Source organism: Nanorana parkeri, unplaced genomic scaffold, assembly GCF_000935625.1.
Source record: "Nanorana parkeri isolate BGI_ZX_2015 unplaced genomic scaffold, ASM93562v1 scaffold1220, whole genome shotgun sequence".
NCBI classification, from domain to species: Eukaryota; Metazoa; Chordata; class Amphibia; order Anura; family Dicroglossidae; genus Nanorana; species Nanorana parkeri.
This window is the reverse complement of record NW_017307488.1, coordinates 425,484-448,539: the sequence shown is the minus strand read 5'-3', so window position 1 is coordinate 448,539 and position 23,056 is coordinate 425,484. Positions and strand designations below refer to the sequence as shown.

The following is a 23,056-nucleotide window of genomic DNA, read 5'->3' as shown; positions in this document are numbered from 1 at the left end:
CCCATATTTTAGGTAAAATATGAAAGATGGGGTCACATCGTGTAAATAGACACCAGACATGTCAAGCCTTCTAGTTTAAAAGCTCCTCCAGTCTTTCTACCATTTTCCCTCCCAGGAATGCTGCACCTTTCCCATTAAGATGCAGCCCGAAATTGCACTCGTAATATCGCAAAAAAAGACAGCATCGAAAATTGGCCATAGGAGATGCTTGAAACGCTTTTACCGCTCATCAGTTAGTGTTATCAGTAAATAATGGCCCTAAAATTAATGCACGCACTCCGATGTTCGTAAATGATATGTAAAATGTGTGGAACAATAGGCGCAGTTGTCGTTTTTGCATGTAGGCGCACCCAAAGCATGTTTGCGTGAGTATGTGGGGGGCGGGGGACTTAAAAAAAAAAAATGCAGAAGCCCCCTATGTGATAGCATATTTACATGACAGGTCCTCTTTATGGAGACATCAGGGGTCTCTAAGACCCCTAATGTCACCTAGGGACCCCCAGAGAAGCTGATGAAGCAGACACCTGCTTCTCCCCAGCTTCTGTAGCTGGAGAATGACAGCTGAATGCCGAAGTGATGTAATATACATCACTTCCTGCATTCGGAGATCGTGTACTGACCTCCCTTTTATCTCCTGTCACAGAGCAGCCGTGCCGGTCCCGACCGCATCGGGCACAGCGGATCTAGGGACTGGCAACGGGAATGACAGCGGCGGCTGTGGAGGACTGTTAGGCCAAATAAACAGTAAAGAATGTGGGCATCCTTTTTATTTTTTCAATACTTTACTATTTGCTGCAGCCACGGTTAAAATGCCCTGTGCAGGCAGCACGCTGGAGAGCTGAAATACTGCTCAACACAGTGGTCCAAGACTCCTTTTGCACAGTGCTCCATTCATCAGCGCTCACTCTTCCTGACAGCGCTGTGCTGAGGGCATCTCAGACTGCTTTGCGTCTGCCTTTCTAATGGGCTGTAAGCACAGGGCATTTTACTCGTAGTTGCAACAAATAACACAGTTATGATTTATGCTGGCTGCCTGAATTATATGACGCTTAAGTGTACCTTCAATATTAAATGAATGAACTATATTAATTATCCGATGTTTACCAGATAACATTTCCAGATCTGACTAACTATATGAGTGCCTGCACCAGCTGCTAAAAATTAAAATTTAAAGAACGGGAGCTGAGGAATCCTGTCTGTCAATTTTCTTCTGTCTGTTCACGCTCAGTAACACTCCTTATTGGAGCGTAAATTGGAGTTATGGGCAAATTCAAAAATGTAATTTTTCTCTAGTCATTGAGGGGCACAGGAATTCTTTAACCTCTGGGGTTATACAACCACCTACCGGAGGATTGGACTCTGGAAAACAAAAAAAATTGTATGCCAGCCTAGGATAACCATTTTACTACCAGCATGCCTCAGTTTTCTTTGCTAGGAGAATGGATGTCTTTTCTTCAGATATGCCAATGCAAAGGCTTTTTTTTTCCCCCTCCTCTTAAGTTTTCCCCTTCAATTAAGACTCTATATTGCTACCGATGGACAGCTATTTGGAGCGATCGATCCCAGCCTGGCTTTTGGACCGTACCACATCCAGACCTCAGTTTTTAGTCTATTGTCAAGGAGTAAAGACCTAAGTTCCCTGCTGGGAATCAAAGATCTCTTTCTTTTTACATGGAATTTCTCTATTATTTTTTCAGGCTTCAAAACCCTCAAACTAGTGCTGAGCTGGGTGACAAGCTGGATAATTTAAATCCTTATAGTTCCCCCATGCTTGGTACTTGGTAGATCCTTGCTACGCGCGGGTTCGGCTGCGACACTCCTGTTTGGACTGAAGGGCAGCCTGTGAGATGTGGTTGTGGATCCATATGACTAATGGGCTAGTATTAAACCCCCCCCCCTTTCCTTCTTTTACAAGCATTGATTGAGGAATCCCGCTGTTACCTTTTATATTTTGACAATGGCCAACCAGCTCCTTCGATCAGCTTATCGAGCGATTCTGGCAGAAAGAGTGCTAGCAGCGGCACGCTCTGTGCGAATTTAGAATAGTGTATCCCCAGCTTTAGAGTGCCCATCTATCCCAGCATTTGAAGCCTACGACTCTGGCGGGGAAGGCTCATTTGCCCTTGGTGGCCCTGAAGAGTTCCTATCCTAGGCTAAGCCCACGCCTGACATAAGTCCATCTTAGCAGCCCTTGGTGCCTTTCAGACTCCGTTCTGGTAAAATTTAGCTACAGAGGTTTTTTCAGATCTAGAGGCATTGCATCTGCACTTGTCCTGTCCTTGAAGCACTGCAGATGCAGCATGTCCGATTCTAGTCATAGGGGGGTTCCGCTGTACCCCCAGCTCACTTTCTACTAATGGTTCAGGGAATAGTTGCAGAGCACCCATTAAAGGAGAACTATGGGGTGAGTTAAAATCACTCGGCCTCATAGTTCGAGCTTAATTAAACTGTCACAGGTCGGCTCAATAGATCGGGGAGTGAGCGAACACATAGCGTTGCTCGCTCACTTCTCAATCCTGTCCCTGCAGAGATCCGTGACTGTCACTCACGGCTCCCTGCAGGGATTCCCCCTACCCTGTCCAATTCTCCAGCGCTGACTGGCGGAACGGACAGGGGAGGGGGCGGGTACAGCAGAGCCAGCTGTCAATCACGCAGCTGGGTGGATCTCGACAGTAATGCGGCGGTTTTCATTATTACTCGCATTTAGAGGGCAATTAAATGATCCTTCCGTCCTAATAAGATTATATACCTCTTTTAATCTAGCTATTGCTGTCAAAACAGTTTAAAGAACTATGAGGTGAATGAAAATCACTCCTCCTCATAGTTCAAGCCAACGTGTGACAATGAAACTCACATGTCGGCTCAATAGATCAGGAAGTGAGCCAAAGCATACCGTCACTCGCTCACTTCTTGAGCCAGCTGTCATTCACGCAGCTGGGTGGATCTCGACATCATTGTCGGGATCCGTCCCGGCTGCGGTGGTCTCAGGATATACTGAGCTTTGGGTGACGGGAGGACGCTAGTTTGTGTCCTCCCGTGACCCTTAGAACTATGGGGAAAAACACTGACCACATAGTTCTCCTTTTTAATATTGCCAATGCCTGCAGCGTGGAATCATGTTGTCTTCTGATGTTTGTGTTGCTTTAGGGTTTTTGGCTCTGTTGGATTCTCTGCCCTCTAGCCTGAGGTTTATGCTTGCCTTTGACTTGGTTATCTGCTGACTCAGATCACAGAGACTCCTACTCCTTCACTCGCATATTCTATTTACACTTCATATTTAGTGGCTTATGAACCCTCATTTTCAGAGACTGATTCTAAGTAGCTCAAATCTCTGTGGGATGAGATTGGCTCCTTAGGTGTGGGATAAGATTGGCTCCTTAGGCGTAATCTAGTGCTCGTACTCCTAGGTTAAAGGAGACTGTTTTTGGTTATTATTGATGCAGTGTGCACCACTTTGAGACTTGGAAGTTCAGACTTTTGCTTTTACCAGTGCTATTTCCAGCCTTGGGTCATATAGGGCCCCTAAGGCAGCAAAGACCTTCCCTTTGCACCCCCCTTTCCAACTGTTTCTATATGATGACAGGAAGCGTCCTAATAGGCCGTTCACATTGGTTGCTGGCATTGTACTGTTTTTGTACAGATTTTGTTGTAATCGTTGTTCCCTCTGTAGATCTGGCTGTGTCTCGCCTTACCATGGAGGTGGAAGGACCCTACCGATAAGTGTATGGAGGTCCTTTCCAAAACTCTTCTCTTCCTGGCAGGTCCCACTTTGCACTCTAGGATATGCTTTTGGTGTCCAGACCTCCTAAAGGCAAAAATATAACCCAGTTATATATGATTTTTCTGCTGTTCCTGTGTCCTTCAAAAATAATTTTATGGTACATACTGGCTCCATAGATTTAATAGGGAAATAAGTGTAGCCATGTAGGGTTGGGAAGTAATATTTGCAGGATTACCAGGTGAAAAGAGGGGGAAAGCCTCAATTAAAAAAAACTAAGGCAGCCACCAAATCTAAGAACTGGTATGCTCCAACATTTGTGTATTTTCTGTGCTTGACTGGAAGTTGTATCTGGATTGCATTTAAATCTGTAATTGTGTAACTTTATGCTCAGCACAGACAGTGGCACAAACAAAAAAAATATATTTTATCAACAGAATTTTATCAGCAGAATGGGTGTACTGATTGCCATGTAGAAGATTTATCATGCCTTAATTGTGTGCCATTTCTTCTAGGACAGCTGCTAACCTTTGATATTGGAGAACAGCCAGCCTTCGAACTGCCTCTCAGTAATGTGTCTCAGTGCGCCACAGGCAAGAATGAGGTGACTTTAGAATTCCACCAGAATGATGACTCTGATGTCTCTCTTATGGAGATTCGATTCTATGTTCCTCCAACACAGGATGATGGTGGTGACCCTGTAGAGGTAAACTTCCAAAGAAGAAGGCACTAAGTTGGTCAAATAATTTAACATCTGTGGGGAATAAATGGGCTAACTCAAAGCAGTGCAAAACCTAGTTAGAAACCAGTTAGAGTTCAACTTTTGCTGTTGTTGCCTCAGTAGATTCTAATTGGCAACTGCACCTTACTTCTTTTACGTTATCCTTACATACAAAGTAGTCCATACAGATTGTTTCAGATTTGATTTCACCAAATATTAAAGAACCATTCTTACACTCGATCAACACCTCCAAAAATAGTGTAACATCTGCATATAAACACACACAGGTTTAGGCATCATAAATGTGCAGAATTATGTGACAAATGAGTAACTAATTATGCTTATTTATCATGGTGCTGGCTACTTGGCTATAGCTAATATCCAGCAAACATTTTTCCCTTTATTCCCCTTGCTACGCTGTGCTCTGTATTGGGTAATTCAAGTACTTGGTGCGGACCTGCAGTACAAGAGGTAATCTGCACTGTCATGCTCCAAGAACTGTACCCCGATACACCAGGGTGCATCGGTGTACAGTTTTTGGAGCATGAAACAGTGCAGATTACCTCTTGTGCTGTGGCACTGGCTCCCTCCTCAGGCCACGCACGGAGTGGCAGGATGATGTTCTAGAGGTGTCTGATGGTATTATGGGTTCCCCTTTTCCTGGATAGTTGTTTGAACTGATTCGCTGAAGTGCTTTGATTTGCAGGCTCTTTTGTGGTATAGGGTCTTCTTTGGAGCTGCCCTGGACACTTTCATAAGAGTTTAATTGGGAGTTAGAGTGCCCATCTACCCCAGCAGATGAAGCCTAGGCAGGGAAGGCTCATTTCCCCTTGGTGGCCCAGCAGAGTTCCTATCCTAGGCCAAGCCTACACCTCACACCAGTCCATCCGAGCCCTTGGGGACGTTTTGCAGTAGGTTTTCTTAGCCTCAGTTCTTGTAGCAGAATGGTTTGAGGGATTTTGTTCTACACTGAATGGTTTGAGGGATTTTGTTCTACACTGTTCAGCCCCCTAACCAAAACAGGGGGCATCTGCTCATTTTGGCCACCCTGGTCTTCCTTCCTTCCTTTTTTTTTTGTCGGGACCAAAACTTCCATGTTTTCCACAAGGTCTGTTTTTTGCCAGTCCATCAGGGACAGAGAGATAGAGAGGCAAAACTGCACGTTCCTGTCTTTTCCACCGTATAAAACTCAGGTGTGGGAGCTTGGAAGGAAGGCTGCCTCAGTTGGTAGCGCCTGGATGCAGGGGAGTGGCCTCTGCACCTGGCCATGTTTCTCAAACTAGGTTACAGCCGGGGGAAAATGGATGTGGACCTGCTGGCCTCCAGCTTCAACCTCATAACCTGGTCTGGTTGTTTCCCAGTATGGGGCTTCTCTGGCGGCAGCACAGAATGCTTCAGTAGTTCTCTGGGATCCATACTGCCTGATCTATGCTCTGGTGGAGGAGGAGAGCTTTACGGTGACCTTTCGATGCTCTGGTTTTGACCGAGCAGGTGTGCTACTCCCTCCTGATCAGACTCCTGGCAGTTGCTTCATAGGCTCTTCATAAGCTTCCTGATCTTCTCTCTTGGGGCTGGTTTTCTATGCTACTTTACAGTCGCTAATTTAAACAGCAGCCTAGATCCCGAGGGACAGAGGCATCTCAGAATCATTGATTCTCACATTGCTCAAAGCTAGGAAGTGTACTTCCTGCTAAATCTACTATTGTACACAGTAGTAGTTGGTGCAAAGCAAATAACTTTTACATCTGTATATTCTTTGCAGGGGAGCGAGCCCCTTTCAGAGACTTCAGACCTTCCACTCTTTGATTAAGGATTTTCGTGTAGGGTGTCTCTCTTGTGGCTCCCTATGCATTCTCCCTCATTACTGGGATCTGCATTTGGTTCTTGACTCCAGGAACTACCCTTTACATCGCACAGGGATTTTCTGCTCTCATTGACAGGGTTACGTTCCTGTTGCTTTTCATGCGGGTTTCATTGAGAAATACTTTCTGGGGATTTACTGTTCTTTTCCCTTTTTTGACCTGGCCTTTCTTACTTGTCAATCTCTAGTTGCAAAAACATCCTAACTGTCACTCAGCTCCATTGAGGAAGCTCCAGGGCCATGTTTTCGGTTTGACATGGACCCTTTGCATTTAATTCATTTGAAACTGTACAGGCGAGTGTGTGCTGTTGCTGCCTGAGAGGAGTTTAGTTTTTGGTCGCACCTTTCAGTAAACCCTGCTTTGGGATATCCCAGTGGTCATAGACGGAAGAGAAAATGGGATTTTTTGTTTTTATACTCGCCGTAAAATCCTTTTCTCTGTGTTCATTGAAGGACACAGCAACTCCTTTGGTTGTCATGTCTGTGACCAATTGTCTGTGACTGAGGTGGTGCTTCCAGGTCAGAGGTTCAAGATCTCATCTGTGTGCCTCAAAGAACAAAGAGAAAAGGATTTTATGACCAGTGCAAAAAACCCATCTTTTTAACCCATGGGCTGACTTGGGGTGCTGGACATCACACTTCCCATCTTATCTCTTAAATCTGCTATGCTCCTTTTTTTTTTTCTCCCTAAGCTAGCTAGCTGGAGATTTCTCTCCCGCTGTCAGCATTCAAAATTTTTTATTTAATAGCAGTCGTTGTGAAAATTTTCCAATGGAGCAGTAACATTGTTATTTGCTTGTTCACAGGGGGAAGTTTGATGCACGTCCACGGGCTTCGAAAAAAAAAAAAAAACATTGTTATTTGATAATCTTTTTTTAGTCAAATAACAGTATTACAGATACAAAATCCTCTATTTGGAGCTGTTAGAGTTTTGCAGACCTTTTGGCATTGTAATAACTTTGAAGGTAATCGGCGGAAACTTTAACCCATGCCTTCTTTAGGTTTTCCCTAATATGCATCTAGCTTCTAGGGCACTTTTTCTGACCTTATACGGTGAAGCTCTTTCAATGTGATCTCTTTTAGTGTTGAGTTCTGGTGACTGGACAAGCTAGTCTATTGAAGATAGTACTCTGGCTTTCTGTTTGTTCCCTAAATAGGTTTTGCATAGCTTAGAAGTATGCTTTGGATTTGTTCTGCTGCATGATGACATTTGCACTGGTCAAGCACTGATCTCGGAGAGTGGCATGCTGTATTAAAATAATTGTAACATTTCTTATTCATTCGTTTTTGCACTCTGTAAACCTTTCACCTTACCAACACTATATCAGCCTCATACCATTCAATTTTACCCATCAAGCTTGAAAGAAAGCAAAAATATATTCCTCCACTAGCCCTTTATTTGCTGTCTGTCTCGCATACAGTATGGTGTACTTGATCCTATCTCCACAAATTTAGACTCATCCATTTTGTAATATTCTTTATCAATCATTCACCAATTTGAAGTGTAGTGAAAAACAAACATTTTTTTATAGTATATTGAAGTAGGGATGTTTAGATACCAGTGACGATACTTGGGATTTTCATGAACTACCAGGGTCGCAGCTGGTGCCCCACCACTGTCCTGGAATCATTAGTCTGTATTGCTTTAGATAAACAGTCACATGACACTAAACAAAAATATATCAGTAATTGTATCTGTGAGTACTTAGACAAGTATTAGTAGTTGGTCTGGAAAAAATGGTATTGGTGCATCCCTAATATAGATATATATAGATATCTATATATCTATATATAGATATCTATATATATATATATCGTACATTAAAACAGGGATGCTTGGTATCTGAACATCCCTACATTCAAGGTTATTCAACTACAATGAGCCTATTCCCATTCATCATATTCTTTGTCTAGTTTCATGTTTGGTGATTATGCCAGATATGGCAGTCCTGCAATACTTTGATTTATGGGGGACAACACTGTAACAAGCCTATTGCATTACCTACAGTGTCACCCTTTACATCTTCGAGCTGCATTGTGGTAAAATTGGGTACCTCGGCTTATATTCGGGACGACTTATACTCGAGTATATACGGTATTACACAAAGGACAATATATAAAAGTTCATAAATTCAATGAATATTAAAAAATGCACAATAAATTACATTATCCAACACTGATATTAAGTAAAGTTATCAATTTTCCATTTCACATATGCATGTGCTGTCAAGGTGTTTCGTGGAATAGTCGCTTGGGGACCAATAGTGTTTGCTAGCAGTAGATATATGCAAAAAAAATTTGAGGTTTTAGAAACCCTTTAACCACAGATGTGAATGTTTACAGTCTGCTAGACTGAGAAATACGGCAAGATTTTTAAAATGTTACGTGAAAACCTAAAACACGGTATTACTTCACATGGATCTACAGGATGATATGCTGGATAAAACATTCTGTGAAGTCTTTAATCATTCTGCTTTTTGTTTAAGGCATTTGCTCAAAATGTGCTGTCCAAGGCAGATGTGATTCAAGCAACAGGTGATGCAGTTTGTATATTCCGAGAATTACAATGCCTAACTCCACGAGGTCGCTATGACATTCGAATCTACCCCAGTTTTCTTCACTTGCATGGAAAAACATTTGACTATAAAATTCCATACACAACAGTTCTACGTCTGTTCCTTCTTCCGCACAAGGACCAAAGGCAGATGTTCTTTGTGGTAAGATGTTGTGGTTGGCTTTTGTTAAACGTATTCCGTTTTCTTTTATTGATTGTTAAAATAAAGAAAATCATGACTTTTATGTATGTCACTGGCAGCAGGCTCGTTTCAACAGACTGTTTACATTTGTAAAGCCGACTGTTGACTTTACAATAGAAGCGATTCTGGCGACTCAGCTGTCGCCAGATCGACACCCCCGCCGTGTTTCCTAAACTCCGCTGCCCCTCCTACGGGTGTCGGTGGGAAGCTGGGGAGGAGAGCCGCGAACGTACATTCACCGATTTCCTTCCCGCACTATGGGACCGGGAGCGATGCAGATTTTATCACTTCCGGTCCCATAGCTGGGCTCCTGATGCCCAGCAATAAACTATTGAAGTGCGATCTGCACTTCAATAGCTTATTTAAAGTAGAAAGGTGATACCAGGAGTCTTTTGGACCCTCAGTATCACCTTATAGGAGACCTGTCACTGCTAATATGCTATCACATGGGCTTGGAAGCCCCCTATGTGATAGCAATTAAAGTAAAGTGAAAAAAAATATATATAACAGTTTTTAAAAATATAAAATAAATGTAAAAATAATGTAAACATTTTTTTGAAGTCCCCGTGAGCTTCACATAAACGCGTTGGGTGCGCCGTATGAAAACGATGATCATGCTACAAATGTTGGGTAGTGTGGTGCACGCCAGAGTGAGAGCTATAATTCTAGGGCCAAAATGTATGCGCATCTCTAAACTGATGACCTGTAAGTGCTTTTAAAGCGTCGTCTATGGACTTTTTGGGGGTACTGAATTTTGTTGCAGTTTCACGGACGCACACAATTTTTATCCTGGGCATGTTGGGTATCTATTTACTCATTTCTAATTTCATCTTTTATATTTTAAAGAAAATGGGTATTTTGTGTTTTGGGGTAATTTAAGTGCATTTAACACTAAATTTTTAGGTTTGATAAAGAGTTGCGCTAATATCGTGCAACATAAAAATTTACAACTGACAACATTTTATTCTATAGGGTCTTGGCTTTCAGAAAATATATAATGTTTGGGGGTTTTGAAGTAATTTTCAGGCCTAAAATGTGGATTATAACAGAGGTGTAAAAAACGGGGGGTGGGGGGTGGGAGGCCTCGGTCATGAAGGGGTTAAAGTGCTCTGGGGAAAAACACCAAATACAAAGTTGAATTATATATATATTAGAACAGTTGCTAAAGGATCTTAAGCCAGCCCTAAGATCTGCTAGGCAGCACAGCCAGGTTGGTGACAAGGCTGTTCCCTGGTGCAGTTATGCAATGCAGCCTGGTCAGCTTTCAGCCCGCTGCCCTTCCTGCAGGCCTGGGATGACATGGCAGGTGTCAGCTGAAACGGGGGAGGGAGACCAGCAAACATCCGTACATTGACCTCCTGCTTGTTGAATGAACGTGGAAGCAACAATGAGCTTGTCACTTATAGTTTCCGAGATGTTATTACCTCACCTCTCTGGCGAGCTGTGTTTGACCAGCTTTAATGTGCTGCAAAGGTAGAACCCTAATGTCTCCTTAAAGAGAAGCCGTCAGTGCTATCACATTAGGGGACTTGTAAGCAAAGTAGAAAAAAAAGTACACATTTTTAAAGGCCCCTGCCTTCATGTGCATGCTAATTCAAACACGTGTAGGGATTAAAACGATAATGTTGCTACATGTTGGGTATTGGCGCACATGCTGGAGTGTGAGCAATAATTCGAGCGCCAACTATTCACGGTTAACACTAAAATGATGACCTTTAAAAGCGTCATCTGTAGGCAAATTTGGGTGGCGGTCGCATGCAATTTTGAAACTTGAAATGTTTGGTATCCATTTACTCATCTTTTAATATTTTACAAAAAAATTGGCTAATATATTGAGGGAAATTTATCAAAACTGGAGCAGATAAAATCTGGTGCAGCTGTGTACAACAACCAATCAGATTCTTTAATTTTCAAAGCTTACCTGAAGAACTTCTCCAGGACTCTGTTTGCTCCAGTTTTGATTTATTCCCCTATTATGCATTAAGTGCATTTTTTTAAACTGAGAAATTGGGTTTGATAAACCGTTGCTCTAATATAATGCAACATAAATTGCAACTGCCACCATTTTAAAGGGTTTCTGCTTTCAGGAAATATATAGTTCTGGGTGGGTTAAATCTTCAGGCCTAAAGTCTGCATTTTATTGTTTGTAAATAAATGCAAAAAACATCCCTGGCAGTGAAAGGATTAAAGTCTTTATAAGATTTGGCCTTGAATATGCCAGGCTCTTGGAATATAGATGTCCTGCTACTCCTAAAATTCCAAGAACCTTGGGACTACAGGATTACTCCAGCTTTGATCTCTGTTGGCTAAGTGGTACAGAAAGGGATTTTGTATCCTCTCCACTGTTTCTTCATATTATTCTTATAATGCTTGTTGTAGCTGAGTGATATACATTTAATAGTGGAAGTAAATCCACATAGTTTGTAATGGCATCTATTTTTTTTTTTTCTCCTGCAGATCAGTTTGGACCCTCCCATTAAACAGGGACAAACTCGTTATCACTTCCTAATCCTACTTTTCTCCAAAGATGAAGAAATCAGTTTGACCCTCAATATGAGCGAGTAAGCTATGCTAATGCGAATATAAATGATTACATCTCTAGATACTTTTTACTGCACCTGTCCTTTTACCCTCACCTTGATCTTCGATGATATCTTCTGTTTTTCACTTTCAAGTTAAACCTTTTTGTTCAAAATTGACCTAGAAACAGACAATCTTATCCTTCAAACAGTATGACACAATATGTCTGTGATGGTTCTCATTCATCCAGGACATGGTATATCTGTAAAAAAAAAAAGGCAAGGCAACTGTACTTGCTATATTTTTCTTGAAGACGTCTTACTGGTCATCCAACCAGCTTTCTCAATTCTAAATTGAGAAAGCTGGTTGGATGACCAGTGAAACGTCTTTAAAAAAAATACGGCAAGTCCAGTTGCCTTGACTTATTTTTTACAGATATAGTATGAAACAAGACCGTTTTAAATGATAAAGCAGCAAGCAGTCTGCACCTGCACTGTGTCTCGTCTCGTGCTTTTCCGGTTCCTAGACCCAACCCCTGGGCGGAACAGTTTAATCCAGTAATGAGAAGCAGGAACGGGTAGGAAGGCCTGACGCATTGCTGTGAGGCTGGAAAAACTGTGTCTAGGCACCATCACATGTGAAGAAGTGCCCCGCTACTTCTAATCAGAAAGTGTAAGCTGAAGTCACTATTGTCTTCTGGGTTTGTCACATTAAACTGTGGATACCTGTTAGCTAGCTGAACTTTAGATTGTAATGCGGAACTAAAGTTTTTTGTTTGTTTTTTTTGTTAATGCAAATATTCTGATAATATATGTATTGTGGCTTTTGCAGAAGTGTCTATCTGCAGGCACAGTGCAGGACCAGGAGTCCTGTCCTGTGTTGTCCCTTCCCATGTGGTTTACAGCTGTGTTATAGATTTGCAAGTATGCATGCAAAATCTTTTACTTGCAATTTCAGAGAGTTTGCATATACAAATAGACACACAGTTATAGTGCCACCTGCAGGAGTAGGATGCTAGGTACATACAAGGAGTTAGAACCTAAGAATCTGTACTGGGATTCTTCATCCTAGAAGACTTTCTTCATGTGCTTTAGTGATTTCTTCAATCCAACATCAGGGTTGGTGAGAAAATTGATGTACATAGATCCTTGTAGGCGACCCCCTTGTGCCCGATAGATTTTTATTACAGTCTGGTACCCATCGGGGAGATTTTACTTTGCTTCTTCTCCTAGTATAGTTGCCATTGCGACAGGAAGAGATGGGGAAACTGCAAGAGATATCGGTCACATTACTACCACCTCTTGTCGACACTTGGAGATTGATAGCTTCTGCTCTCATTCTGTTTATGAAGGCAGATGTAACCATGGCAGGAAATATGGGTGAATCTCTAAAATAGGTACTTGGCAATAACAAGAGATTCCAACCTCTCCTACTCTTCAAGAAAAAAACCCCATACAGCTGGAGTTCAATTTTACCTTATTTTTACCAATTGTGAAGTGTCCAATGTGTGCAACAATTTATAGTTAAAAATAGCTTTTTGGGTTTCTTTGTTTTTTGTTTTTCTAGGCTTGAATGTCCTCAATGGCATGTCAGTGAGGTCTTAGTGCAACATGTTTAAGAATTGTTTTAAAATATTTTAGAAAGGACTATCCATTGATGACTATAATACCATTTACCAATTCTTTTTTGCTTGCCTAATTTACATTCTTTTTTTATCTCCAGGGAGGAGGTCGAGAAACGATTCGAAGGAAAGTTGAAGAAGAACATGTCTGGTTGTCTGTATGAGATGGTTAGTCGTGTCATGAAGGCCCTGGTGAACCGGAAGATCACTGTGCCTGGAAACTTTCAAGGGTGAGTTATTGAGAGGATGGTGTGTTATGAGCACTTGCAAAAAATAATTAAATATCACCTTTTTACCACCACTTTAATTCTTTCACAATTCAGAGCCGCATCTTTACATGTACCACAGCCACTTTTTGCAAGATGCTAAAGGAAACTATAGGTTTAAAACATGCAAATTAGATGTATTATTAGATTAGATTTATCCAGTGGCAGTCATATGACATAGTTACATAGGTTGAAAAAAAGACACAAGTCCATCGAGTTTAACCTATAGAGATATGCAAAGAAAAGAAAAGCCTAAACAGAATGCTGTGCCCACAATTACCCACTGTTGATCCAGAGAAAGGCAGAAAACCCCCCCATAAAGCATGGTTCAAGTTGCTCCAACAGGGGGGAAAAATTCCTTCCTGATCCCATAAGGCAATCTCTGATGCTTGATATACCTATAAGAACTCAATATCCAGTAATGTTCTGTGCATTCTTGAATTCATCTGTTAACTAAGCTAGCTAGAAAATTCCAAATTTTCACAGCTCTAACTGAATAATCCTTTCCGTATGCAAAAGTTAAACCTCCTCTTTTCCTCCAGACACAAAGAGTGCCCCCTTGTACTTTGCAGTGACCTTAACGTGAATAATTTGGCACCAAGCTCACGATATGGACCATTTATGTATTTATACATAGAGTTCATATCACCCTTTAATCGCCTCTTCTCCAGAGAGAACAAATTCAGTTCAGCTAATCTTTCCTCATAGATTGGCTGACCTGAATTGACAGAAGAGTGATCTATTCCAAACCGCATGTACGATTACATGTGGCCTGCTACTTACAGATGCGGTCACTGTCATCCTGTTATTTTACTGGAATTGGTACAGCGGCCGGATCTGAACGGGACACCTGAGATTCCTGTTTCAGGAATCCCAGGATTTCCTGTGTGAATGGGGCCTTAATGTGTATTTCCTGTCACCCCCCTCCCGTATGTTTTGTGTGTTCCCATTCACTTACATACCTAAAAATAATTAACTAGAAAGGCAAGAAATATTCTTTGGGGCACATTTATAAACCGGACTCTACCGGCAGCTTACATTTTCCAGAATAACTTGCTGAACAATACACTATAGCAGGGGTAGGAGAACTCCTGCCCTCCAGCTGTGGTGCAACCACAAGTCCCATGAAGCATTGCAAGACTCTAGCAGCCACAGACATGACCCCCAGAGACAGATGCATGATGGGATTTGTAGTTTCACCACAGCTGGAGGGCTGGAGTTTGCCTACCTTTGCACTATTGGGACACGTAGGGCTTTTTCTTTTTTTTTTTAAATAAAAAGTGTAGTAGCATGCAATTGTAGCACCAGACCACTAATACTTTGTTAGACAGTGTGCACATCTCGAAAAATAAGAGATGCTATCACAGTACAAACAGGGCTAATTATAGTAAACATGACTCCTCAGCCCCATCCTATAAAAAAGGAAGAGTGAAGTTTTTTCAGCAAATAAGGTATGCTTCAATTCCTAATTTTTTTTTTAAAGTTATGCTATGTGAATGGAAACCTGTTACACATATAAAGTAGGTGCTAATCACAATTTGGCTGCAAATTAGCATTTTGCTAAAACAAAAAAATGGAAACGGGTAAACCTACAAAATGTTTTACAACTTTTGTTAATAAATACAAAATTGCCTACCTTTCTCAACCTCCTTTGATTACATTAAAATGACAAGGGCACTTTAGCTATACATCTGAAGGCAGTGCTAGGCATGGAGTGAGTAGTAATTTGTTACCTTATTTGTTTTCCCTGACTAGGGTCAGGAGGAAGGGATTTAAAATAAAGATGAGTTGCATAGTATTGTTACATAGTCAGGTTGCAGAAGTCCATCGAGTTCATCCTTATAGATGGGGGGGAGAAAAAAAATAGAAAAACCTCTATAAACAGAACCCTATGCCTACAGCTGATCCAGAGGAATGCAAAATACACTGTAAAGCATGGTTCACAGCATGCTCCAACAGGGCGAAATAAAAAGGCAATCAGATATTCCCTTCCTATGGTATTTTTAGCTCCAGTTCACATCGCAGTGTGCAGATCCAGAGCAGGTAAAAAAAACTTCAGCAGGCCCTATTTTACCTGCTCTGGATCTTCAAATGCATCAAAAACGCATGCAAATGCCTGGAACGCACTGAAAGCCCATGTTAAACAAAAAAAAAATATATATTTTTTTTAGCCAAAAACGCATCTAAAAGACTAGCGTGCATTTGGTGTTAACCAGTGGTGTATTTAGGTTTGGGGCTGCCCTAGGCAAGACAAAACTCGGGCGCCCCCCCCATACACTAAATTTATCCCACCTGGCTGTAGTCTCATGTGAGCTCTGCGGTGGTCTCTACAGGATCTTTGGTGGGCTCTGTGGGCTCTGAGACCCTGCAGTCCACCATAGACCTCGCAGATCTCACCCCAGATCCTGCAAAGCCCCCTTGGGACCCAGCAAAGCCCCCCACCGATCCTGCTGAGACCCTGCAGGATCTCAGGGGGGCTCTGCAGGATCTGTGGTGGGCTTTGCAGGCTGCAGAGCCTCCTTTTGAATCCTGCAAATCCCCCCTGAGACCCGGCAAAGCGCCACACAGATCCTGCAGCATCTCAGGGGGGTTTGCAGGAACTGTGGTGGGCTTTGCAGGCTGCAAAGCCCCCTATGGATCCTGCAAAGCCCCCCACAGACCCTGCAGAGACCCCCTGACACCCTGCAGGTCACACATACACACACACATACACACACACACACACACACACACACACACACACACACACACACACTGACAAAATATCCATTGATTTGCAGGAATATGTATAGGAAACACAAATTCAGCCAATTTTAGTTGAATCTCAGGCTTTTTCGATTTACTTATCTCTGACATAGGCTATATAGATCTATATATAAAAACAACCCCAGTCCGTGTACCCCTAGCACCTATTCAGAGCCCCCCCCGGCACCTATTCAGAGCCCCCTCTCCTGCTCACCTTGTTGCAGGGTGGAGGCGGCACGTCTGTCCCGGTCTGTCGGGGATTGATTGATGAGGTCTGCATTGATTGATGATCCTGCACAATCCTTTCGGCCTGCGTTCACTGAAAGAGCGCTGGCCGAAAGGATCCGGGTGCCGGCGCAGACTCAGCTACACACATTCACATATCACTTCAGCTACACACATTCACATATCACTTCAGCAATTTTTTGTTGTTCACATAATAAGATGTTCACTTAGAGATATTTATATTTTTATACCACTTATTTAATAAGTTATTATTGTTGGATTCTCACTATACTCCAGGAGACCCATAGCGCTGAGTATTTTAAAACCATATGTGAAGGTAAAACTGCTTTTCCTCCACACACAGAGTGCCCCCTTGTCGTCTGCAGTGACCTTGAAGTGAATAATTTTGCACCAAGCTCACCTTATGGACTGTTTTATGTATTTATACATGGTGATCTTATTCCCCCTTAATCGCCTCTTCTCCAGAGAGAACAAATTCAGTTCAGTTAATCTTTCCTCATATCTGAGCTCCATCATGCCTGTTATGAGTTTAGTTGCCCTTCTCTGCACACTTTCCAGTTTCACATCTATTTGTGAATTGGTGCCCAAAACTGAACTGCATATTCCAGATGAAGTCTTACTAATTACTACTTTGTACATTGGTAGGATTTAATCTCTCTCTCTGGAGTCTATAAGCCTTTTTTAATACTAAAGTATTTTAGTATTTATCTTTGCTTTAGAAACTGCAATTTGACATTGCATGTTATTATTGAGTCTATGATCTACCAGAACACCCAGATCCTTCTCGATCATTGACTTCCCCAATTGTGCTCCTCCTGTATGATGCATGCATGTTGTTAGTGCCTAACTAAGTGCATAACTTTACATTTATCAGCATTTAACGTCATTTACCCTATAGATGCCCAGTCTAGCAGTGCATTCAGGTCTGCTTGTAAATTGGGAGACATCTTGGAAGGACTGTATTCCACTACAATCCTCACGTTTAGTTTACTAATTTGTATTGAGATATTGTAGTCCTTCACAGGATTGAGCTTGGAGCGGTGGCTACTTGACAACACACACAGGGTGTTGTGTAGATACTCAAATTATCCTTGAATTTGTGCTGACGCTGTCCTTCCTTCTGGAGGGTGGCTACTTTTGTTGCCCATGGTGGGCAACAAAAGTAGCCACCCTCCAGAAGGAAGGACAGCGTCAGCACAAATTCATGGATAATTTGAGTATCTACAGTCGAGTGATATACAAATAAGCTACACTTATGTTCATAGTTAAGGTACTTGAATGCATTTTTAGGATTTAACTGATGAATTTAGTGTTGCTTTAATGCCTGCTGTGTTTTACAGGTCATTTAATTGCCATATTGCGGTATGTATGTCTGCTTGGGTTTGTAATTTGTTACAGGGCAATACAGTATTTTAACATTTGTTTTCTCTTGGTAGGCACTCTGGAGCTCAGTGCATCACATGTTCTTACAAAGCTAGCTCAGGACTGCTGTATCCTCTGGAACGAGGTTTCATATATGTTCACAAGCCACCAGTTCATGTCCGGTTTGATGAGGTGCAATGTGTAAATTTTGCCCGTGGTACCACGACAACACGATCCTTTGACTTTGAAATAGAGACCAAACAAGGTTCACAGTATACTTTTAGCAGCATTGAAAGGTCAGTGAATGGGAATCCTGTTTTTAAAAAATCTAGTGATAAATATTTGAACTTATTGGGTAACGTATTGTAAATAATACTATCAGCATGTCTACTTGATGCAATTTGTGTGTTTTACGGTTTTTAACAGATGCACTGTATTCATGTAAGCAGCCCTTTTTCAATTTTCCTGTACTTGGCCCCAGTTGCCAGCCCGTTACTATTTAAGAGCCAAAGGGGTGTGCTCTTTGTCATGATGGAGGTTATGTTGCCAACTTTCAGACTCCTCCAGAAAGCAATATTTAGCAATATTTATGTCTAAACTGTCCACTTGGCCACCACTTCAGGCCTAAAATGTGGAATATAACATGGGTGCAAAAAATGAAAAAAGGGCCTCAGTCATGAAGGGGTTAAGTGTACCTTTTACTCCCTTTTCATGAAAAATCACATCAGCACACAACTCCTGATGCTTATATAAAATAATGTTATATTCATTAAACAAATTTTCTTTTTTTAACTTGCTCTTCCTCTTAGACATTAGTGATGTAGCCTTTACCTAACAGATGTATCCTGGGAGTCACATCAGTAGTGCATTGCTAGGGGAATCCCATATGTAAACTGCAAAATCTCATGTGTAAGGCATTTGTCCCCCTTCCTGAGATAATGTGCACTGTCACATGTGCCAAAGTTCCAGGAAATAAAGGGGTATGGATTCATCTGCCCTTAGTTAAAATGTCCTCTGTGAGAAGAATGGGGAGGAACAAAAAAATATAAGCTGTGCAAAGAATAAAAAGCATGCAAAGTATCTGTAGATTGCCATTACTAAACCTATCTAAAAGTGCCTTTGTTGTAATTGAAGAAAAAAAAGGGGGGTGAAGTTGCTCTTTAACCCCTTTATGACGGGAGACGTACAGGCACAAAGTGCCTATATAACTGTGACGGGAGACGTATAGGCACAAAGTGCCTATATAACTGTGACGGGAGACGTATAGGCATGAAGTGCCTATATAACTGGCCACGCACACCGTACGTGACCAGTTGGAGGCTCTGTAATGCTGGAAACCGCTGATTCTCAGCGGTTACCATCCATTAAAGGAGAACTATGGGTTTAGGGCTTTTCCCCATAGTTCTCCTTAGGGTAACGGGAGGACACAAACTAGCGTCCTCCCGTCACACTAAGCTCAGTATACCGCTGAGACGCAGCAGTATACCGCGAGCCACAGCTCCCGATATACGGAGACGCTGCTGCTGAAGCTGATCCGACAATTATGTCTGGATCTGCCTATCCAGAGGCAGAGCCAGCTGTACCCTCCCCGTCCGTTCGGCCAGTCAGCGAGGGAGGGGGGGGGGAATCCAGTCCCTCCCCTGTCACAGCAGAGAGCTGTGACAGGATCGAGAAGTGAGCGAACACCGTTATGTGTTCGCTCATGTCCCGATCTACTGAGCCGAGCTGTGACAGTCTCATTGTCACAGTTCAGCTAGAACTAGGAGGTGAGTGAAAAGCACTCGCCTCATAGTTCTCCTTTAATGAATGCCTCAGTATTGAGGCATTCATTAATGAAATAGTTAAGCTTTTGTAAAAGCTTATTTCTTTCATTTAATGAAATAATGAAGCCATTACATACAAATATCGGATCGCTATGATCTGGTATTTGACAGCTAAAGATAGCAGAGAGGTAGCAGAGTGAGTCACCTCTCTGCTATTCGTTTTGACAGCTCCATAGACCGGCCCAATGTCTATGAACCTGTGTGATACATTTCAGGCACAATGTTACAATGTATGAAATGTATCACTTCTGATTGTCTGGGCACGATCACAAATAGGATTTCCCCTAATTTTTGGGAATGGTTCCTCTCTCAGCCTGGTATGTGTCTAAGATGGGAAGTAAAAAGACATTTCTACAATGGTAGGAGACACTTGGACAGATGGTCTAGTTCTGGTCTGCTTTACCTAGATATGAAATGGCTTTAATTCCACCTTAAATAGGGCATGAATTATGGATCAAGACTGCTATTTATATTTGCTTTACTTTTTGTGTCCATGCAGAGAAGAATATGGAAAACTATTCGACTTTGTGAATGCCAAGAAACTCAACATTAAAAACAGAGGCTTGAAAGAGGTAAGATGTTTTTTTTTTGTTTTCCTTTTTACCACCAGCTTTGTTCTATCCTTTTATTTATTTTCTCACTACTTAATGTATTTTGTTTTATTCTAGAAATCACAGGTCAGTTGTTGTTCCTCTAAACCAGGTTATTGCTCTGAATTGTGCACTTGAACTAATGAGAATCAATTTATGTGCATGTTTGACACAGCTTTTAAATGTGTTTGGGAAGGCTGTAAACACTGTCAAAAAAGAGCCATCCGACGTTAACAAACTGATGTACAAACAAAACATAACCTGATATTGAGAGTGGTTGCATGGATGCTTGATTGTTTTTGCAGAGTTAAACTTTAATAGGGCAAACTAACCCCTTTGTGTGCAGGGTGTGCATGTATGTGTATTCTCTCTTCTCTTTGCAGCAGCACGTAAGAAAGAAACCTTTTGATTAAAAATCTTAGTGATTTATTGAACCTCTCCTTTTTATTTTTATTTTTTTATATATGGTTAGAAGGGTCATACTTAAATGAAATTGCTACCCTTTTTCTTTAAAGCTATTTCTTTCCTCGTTTTATAGCTGATCCCCAAACCGCTCTCCCCTCCCCACCTGTTGGGGGTGTCTCCATCAGCTAGCGGGCTGCTGAAACGTTCCATGTCTTTTTCAAGCTTCTGTTGACTTCCTGCTGGCGTCGACTTCGCTGGTGCTTCTGGCGAAGCCGCCCTGCCGGACCTTACTGCTGCTCCCCCACCTGGGAAAGCATGTGGTGCTGTGGGGGTCCTGCTGCAGTCAGTCCATTTGGTTGAGGTAAGTGGGAGCCGGCAGTTTTTACTGCTTCTCCTATCATGCTGCCTGTGTCTCTGGCAGCCTTGCTGAGGGGGACTGACTTGGACTCCCTGGGCCCGGGTTGTTAAATGCTAGTGGCATCGTGGCCGTGTTCTTTATGCGGCCGTGCCGCCTCCCTGTGGACTGCTACTCTAGTCCGCAGCTGTGGCGGGAGGCAACGGCTCCTGGCCTTCAGGCAGGGGGTTTATGGAAGGGCCTTCCTGTGCTCGGGGTTGGAGGGGTCCAGGCTGCTTGCAAAATGCTCCTTGTCCTCCGCTCGAACGGCTGGCAGCTGTGGCTTGCGACCTGGGTGTAGAAGGCGTGGCTCCCTTCTTTGGAGATCTGCCTGTACTCTGAGGAGGTGCTCTTTCCTGCGCGCGTAAGGGGACAATCTTTTTTTCTCTCTGGGGGTACTGCTGGTGCCTGGAGGCACACATGCTGGGCCGTGAGGTCTCTGATAGTTTTCCCCCCTCCTGCGGCGCTTTGAGTGGGTGCCTGAAAGGGTGCTTTTTTATGCCATTGACAGGGAAAAGGTTTCGATGGTACTGTGTAAGGGGCACAGCCTCCCCTGTGGGGGTTCACCCCCCCTTTATTTGCGTCTTGTACTCCTGCTTCATTGCCCCAATCGACTTGCTGCCTTTGGCTCCTCCTCTGGGAACCGCATGCACCCCGGGTATGGTGATTTTCTTCAAGGCTTTTTTGACTTTGAGGACCATGTGTACCGTCTCTGGAGCCTTTGTGTCCCGTTTTGCACTTTGGTCTGAGTCAACAAACAGGTTTCACCAGCCTGTGCCTTTACCCTCAAGACCCACCTTTGTCCTCCCAGTTATTAAGTCGTGACCCAAGTTGCACTGCAATGGAACACATTGCATTGCGGTACAACGCGTTCTGATGCGGGCAATAGAACTGTGGGTAGGAGATGCGTTTGGGGTGCCATTCAAATGGCAATTCAATGCACCTCTCACACCAGAGCGCATGGTAGGTGTGATTGCGTGGTACAGTGTGTAGTGCTCCCCTTTCCCCAGTCAGCGCCATCCCAATATAGGATAACAGTATTGGTGGCTCTGAATGGCTGATCTACAATAAACTGAACTAACGGGTCTCCCTGTTTTTCCTCTATGATGCACCTCAATACAGACATCTCAACTCTCCCGGATGTTCCGGGAGTCTCCCGCTATTGGATAGGGGCTCCTGGATACCCGGGAGAGAAACATTTTCTCCCGGAAAGGTTTACTCTGCTCGATCTAGTGGAGACAATGGACATCCTGGTCTCGTTCTATTACGCATTTCAAACAGAGAAGTCTGTGAGCCATTGACTCTCACTCAAGCTTCCAGGTTACTATGGGAGTGCTGATATCCAGAACCGTATTTTAGTTCCCAGCCCAAATGCATATAAGGGCTTCTCCAAAAAAACCTAGTCCGCCCTATCACATGCTTTTTCAGCATCAGTCCATAGTAAAAGACAGAGGAGAGGTCTAATGGATTCGCAATATGATCCTTCAGACCTATGCATTGAGGGGTCGAGAACCTCCTTTCCCTGTCAGAGCTCATTCTGCTAGGGCTGTTGGGGCGTCCTGGGCCTTTCACCGTAGTATTTGTTGCTCAGACCTGCAAGGCGGGCACTGATTGTCTGTCCATACTTTCTCCAAACTCTACGAAGCTAATATGTTGCCATCTGCAGATGCTAGTTGTGGGCGCATGGTTTAGCAGACTGCCTCCTTAGGTGGTTGTTTTTTGGAGGGGGATTGTTTTCATTAGCCCACCCCTCATTTTGTATTGCTTTGTGACGTCCCTATGGTTCCAGATCTACGATCTCTATGCTATGCTGTCCTTCAATGAACGGAAGAGAAAATAGGATTTTTGTACTCTCCGTAAAATCCTTTTCTCTGCGTTCATTGAAGGACACGGCACCCGCTGTGTGTGTGTGTGTTTCTTTTTACTGTTTCTTACACTATGGAAGCTGGTCAGCAGGTGGGGGTTTAGCCACCAGCAAGGCTGGCCCTAGGCTGTCCTTTTTTTTTTTTTTTTTTTTTTTGTTCTTTT

The 23,056-nt window shown here is 42.8% G+C and overlaps 1 protein-coding gene across 1 annotated transcript in view; it reads left to right on the top strand.

Annotated features, from left to right (window-relative positions):
- Positions 1–23,056, top strand: part of SSRP1 (structure specific recognition protein 1) — a 64,893-nt gene that overhangs the window by 14,787 nt on the left and 27,050 nt on the right. The window contains exons 4-9 of the mRNA XM_018568624.1: positions 4,234–4,424; positions 8,787–9,017; positions 11,514–11,617; positions 13,299–13,427; positions 17,891–18,112; positions 20,139–20,211. Of these exons, the coding sequence (XP_018424126.1) occupies positions 4,234–4,424; positions 8,787–9,017; positions 11,514–11,617; positions 13,299–13,427; positions 17,891–18,112; positions 20,139–20,211 (950 nt within the window). The remainder of the gene's footprint in view (positions 1–4,233; positions 4,425–8,786; positions 9,018–11,513; positions 11,618–13,298; positions 13,428–17,890; positions 18,113–20,138; positions 20,212–23,056) is intronic.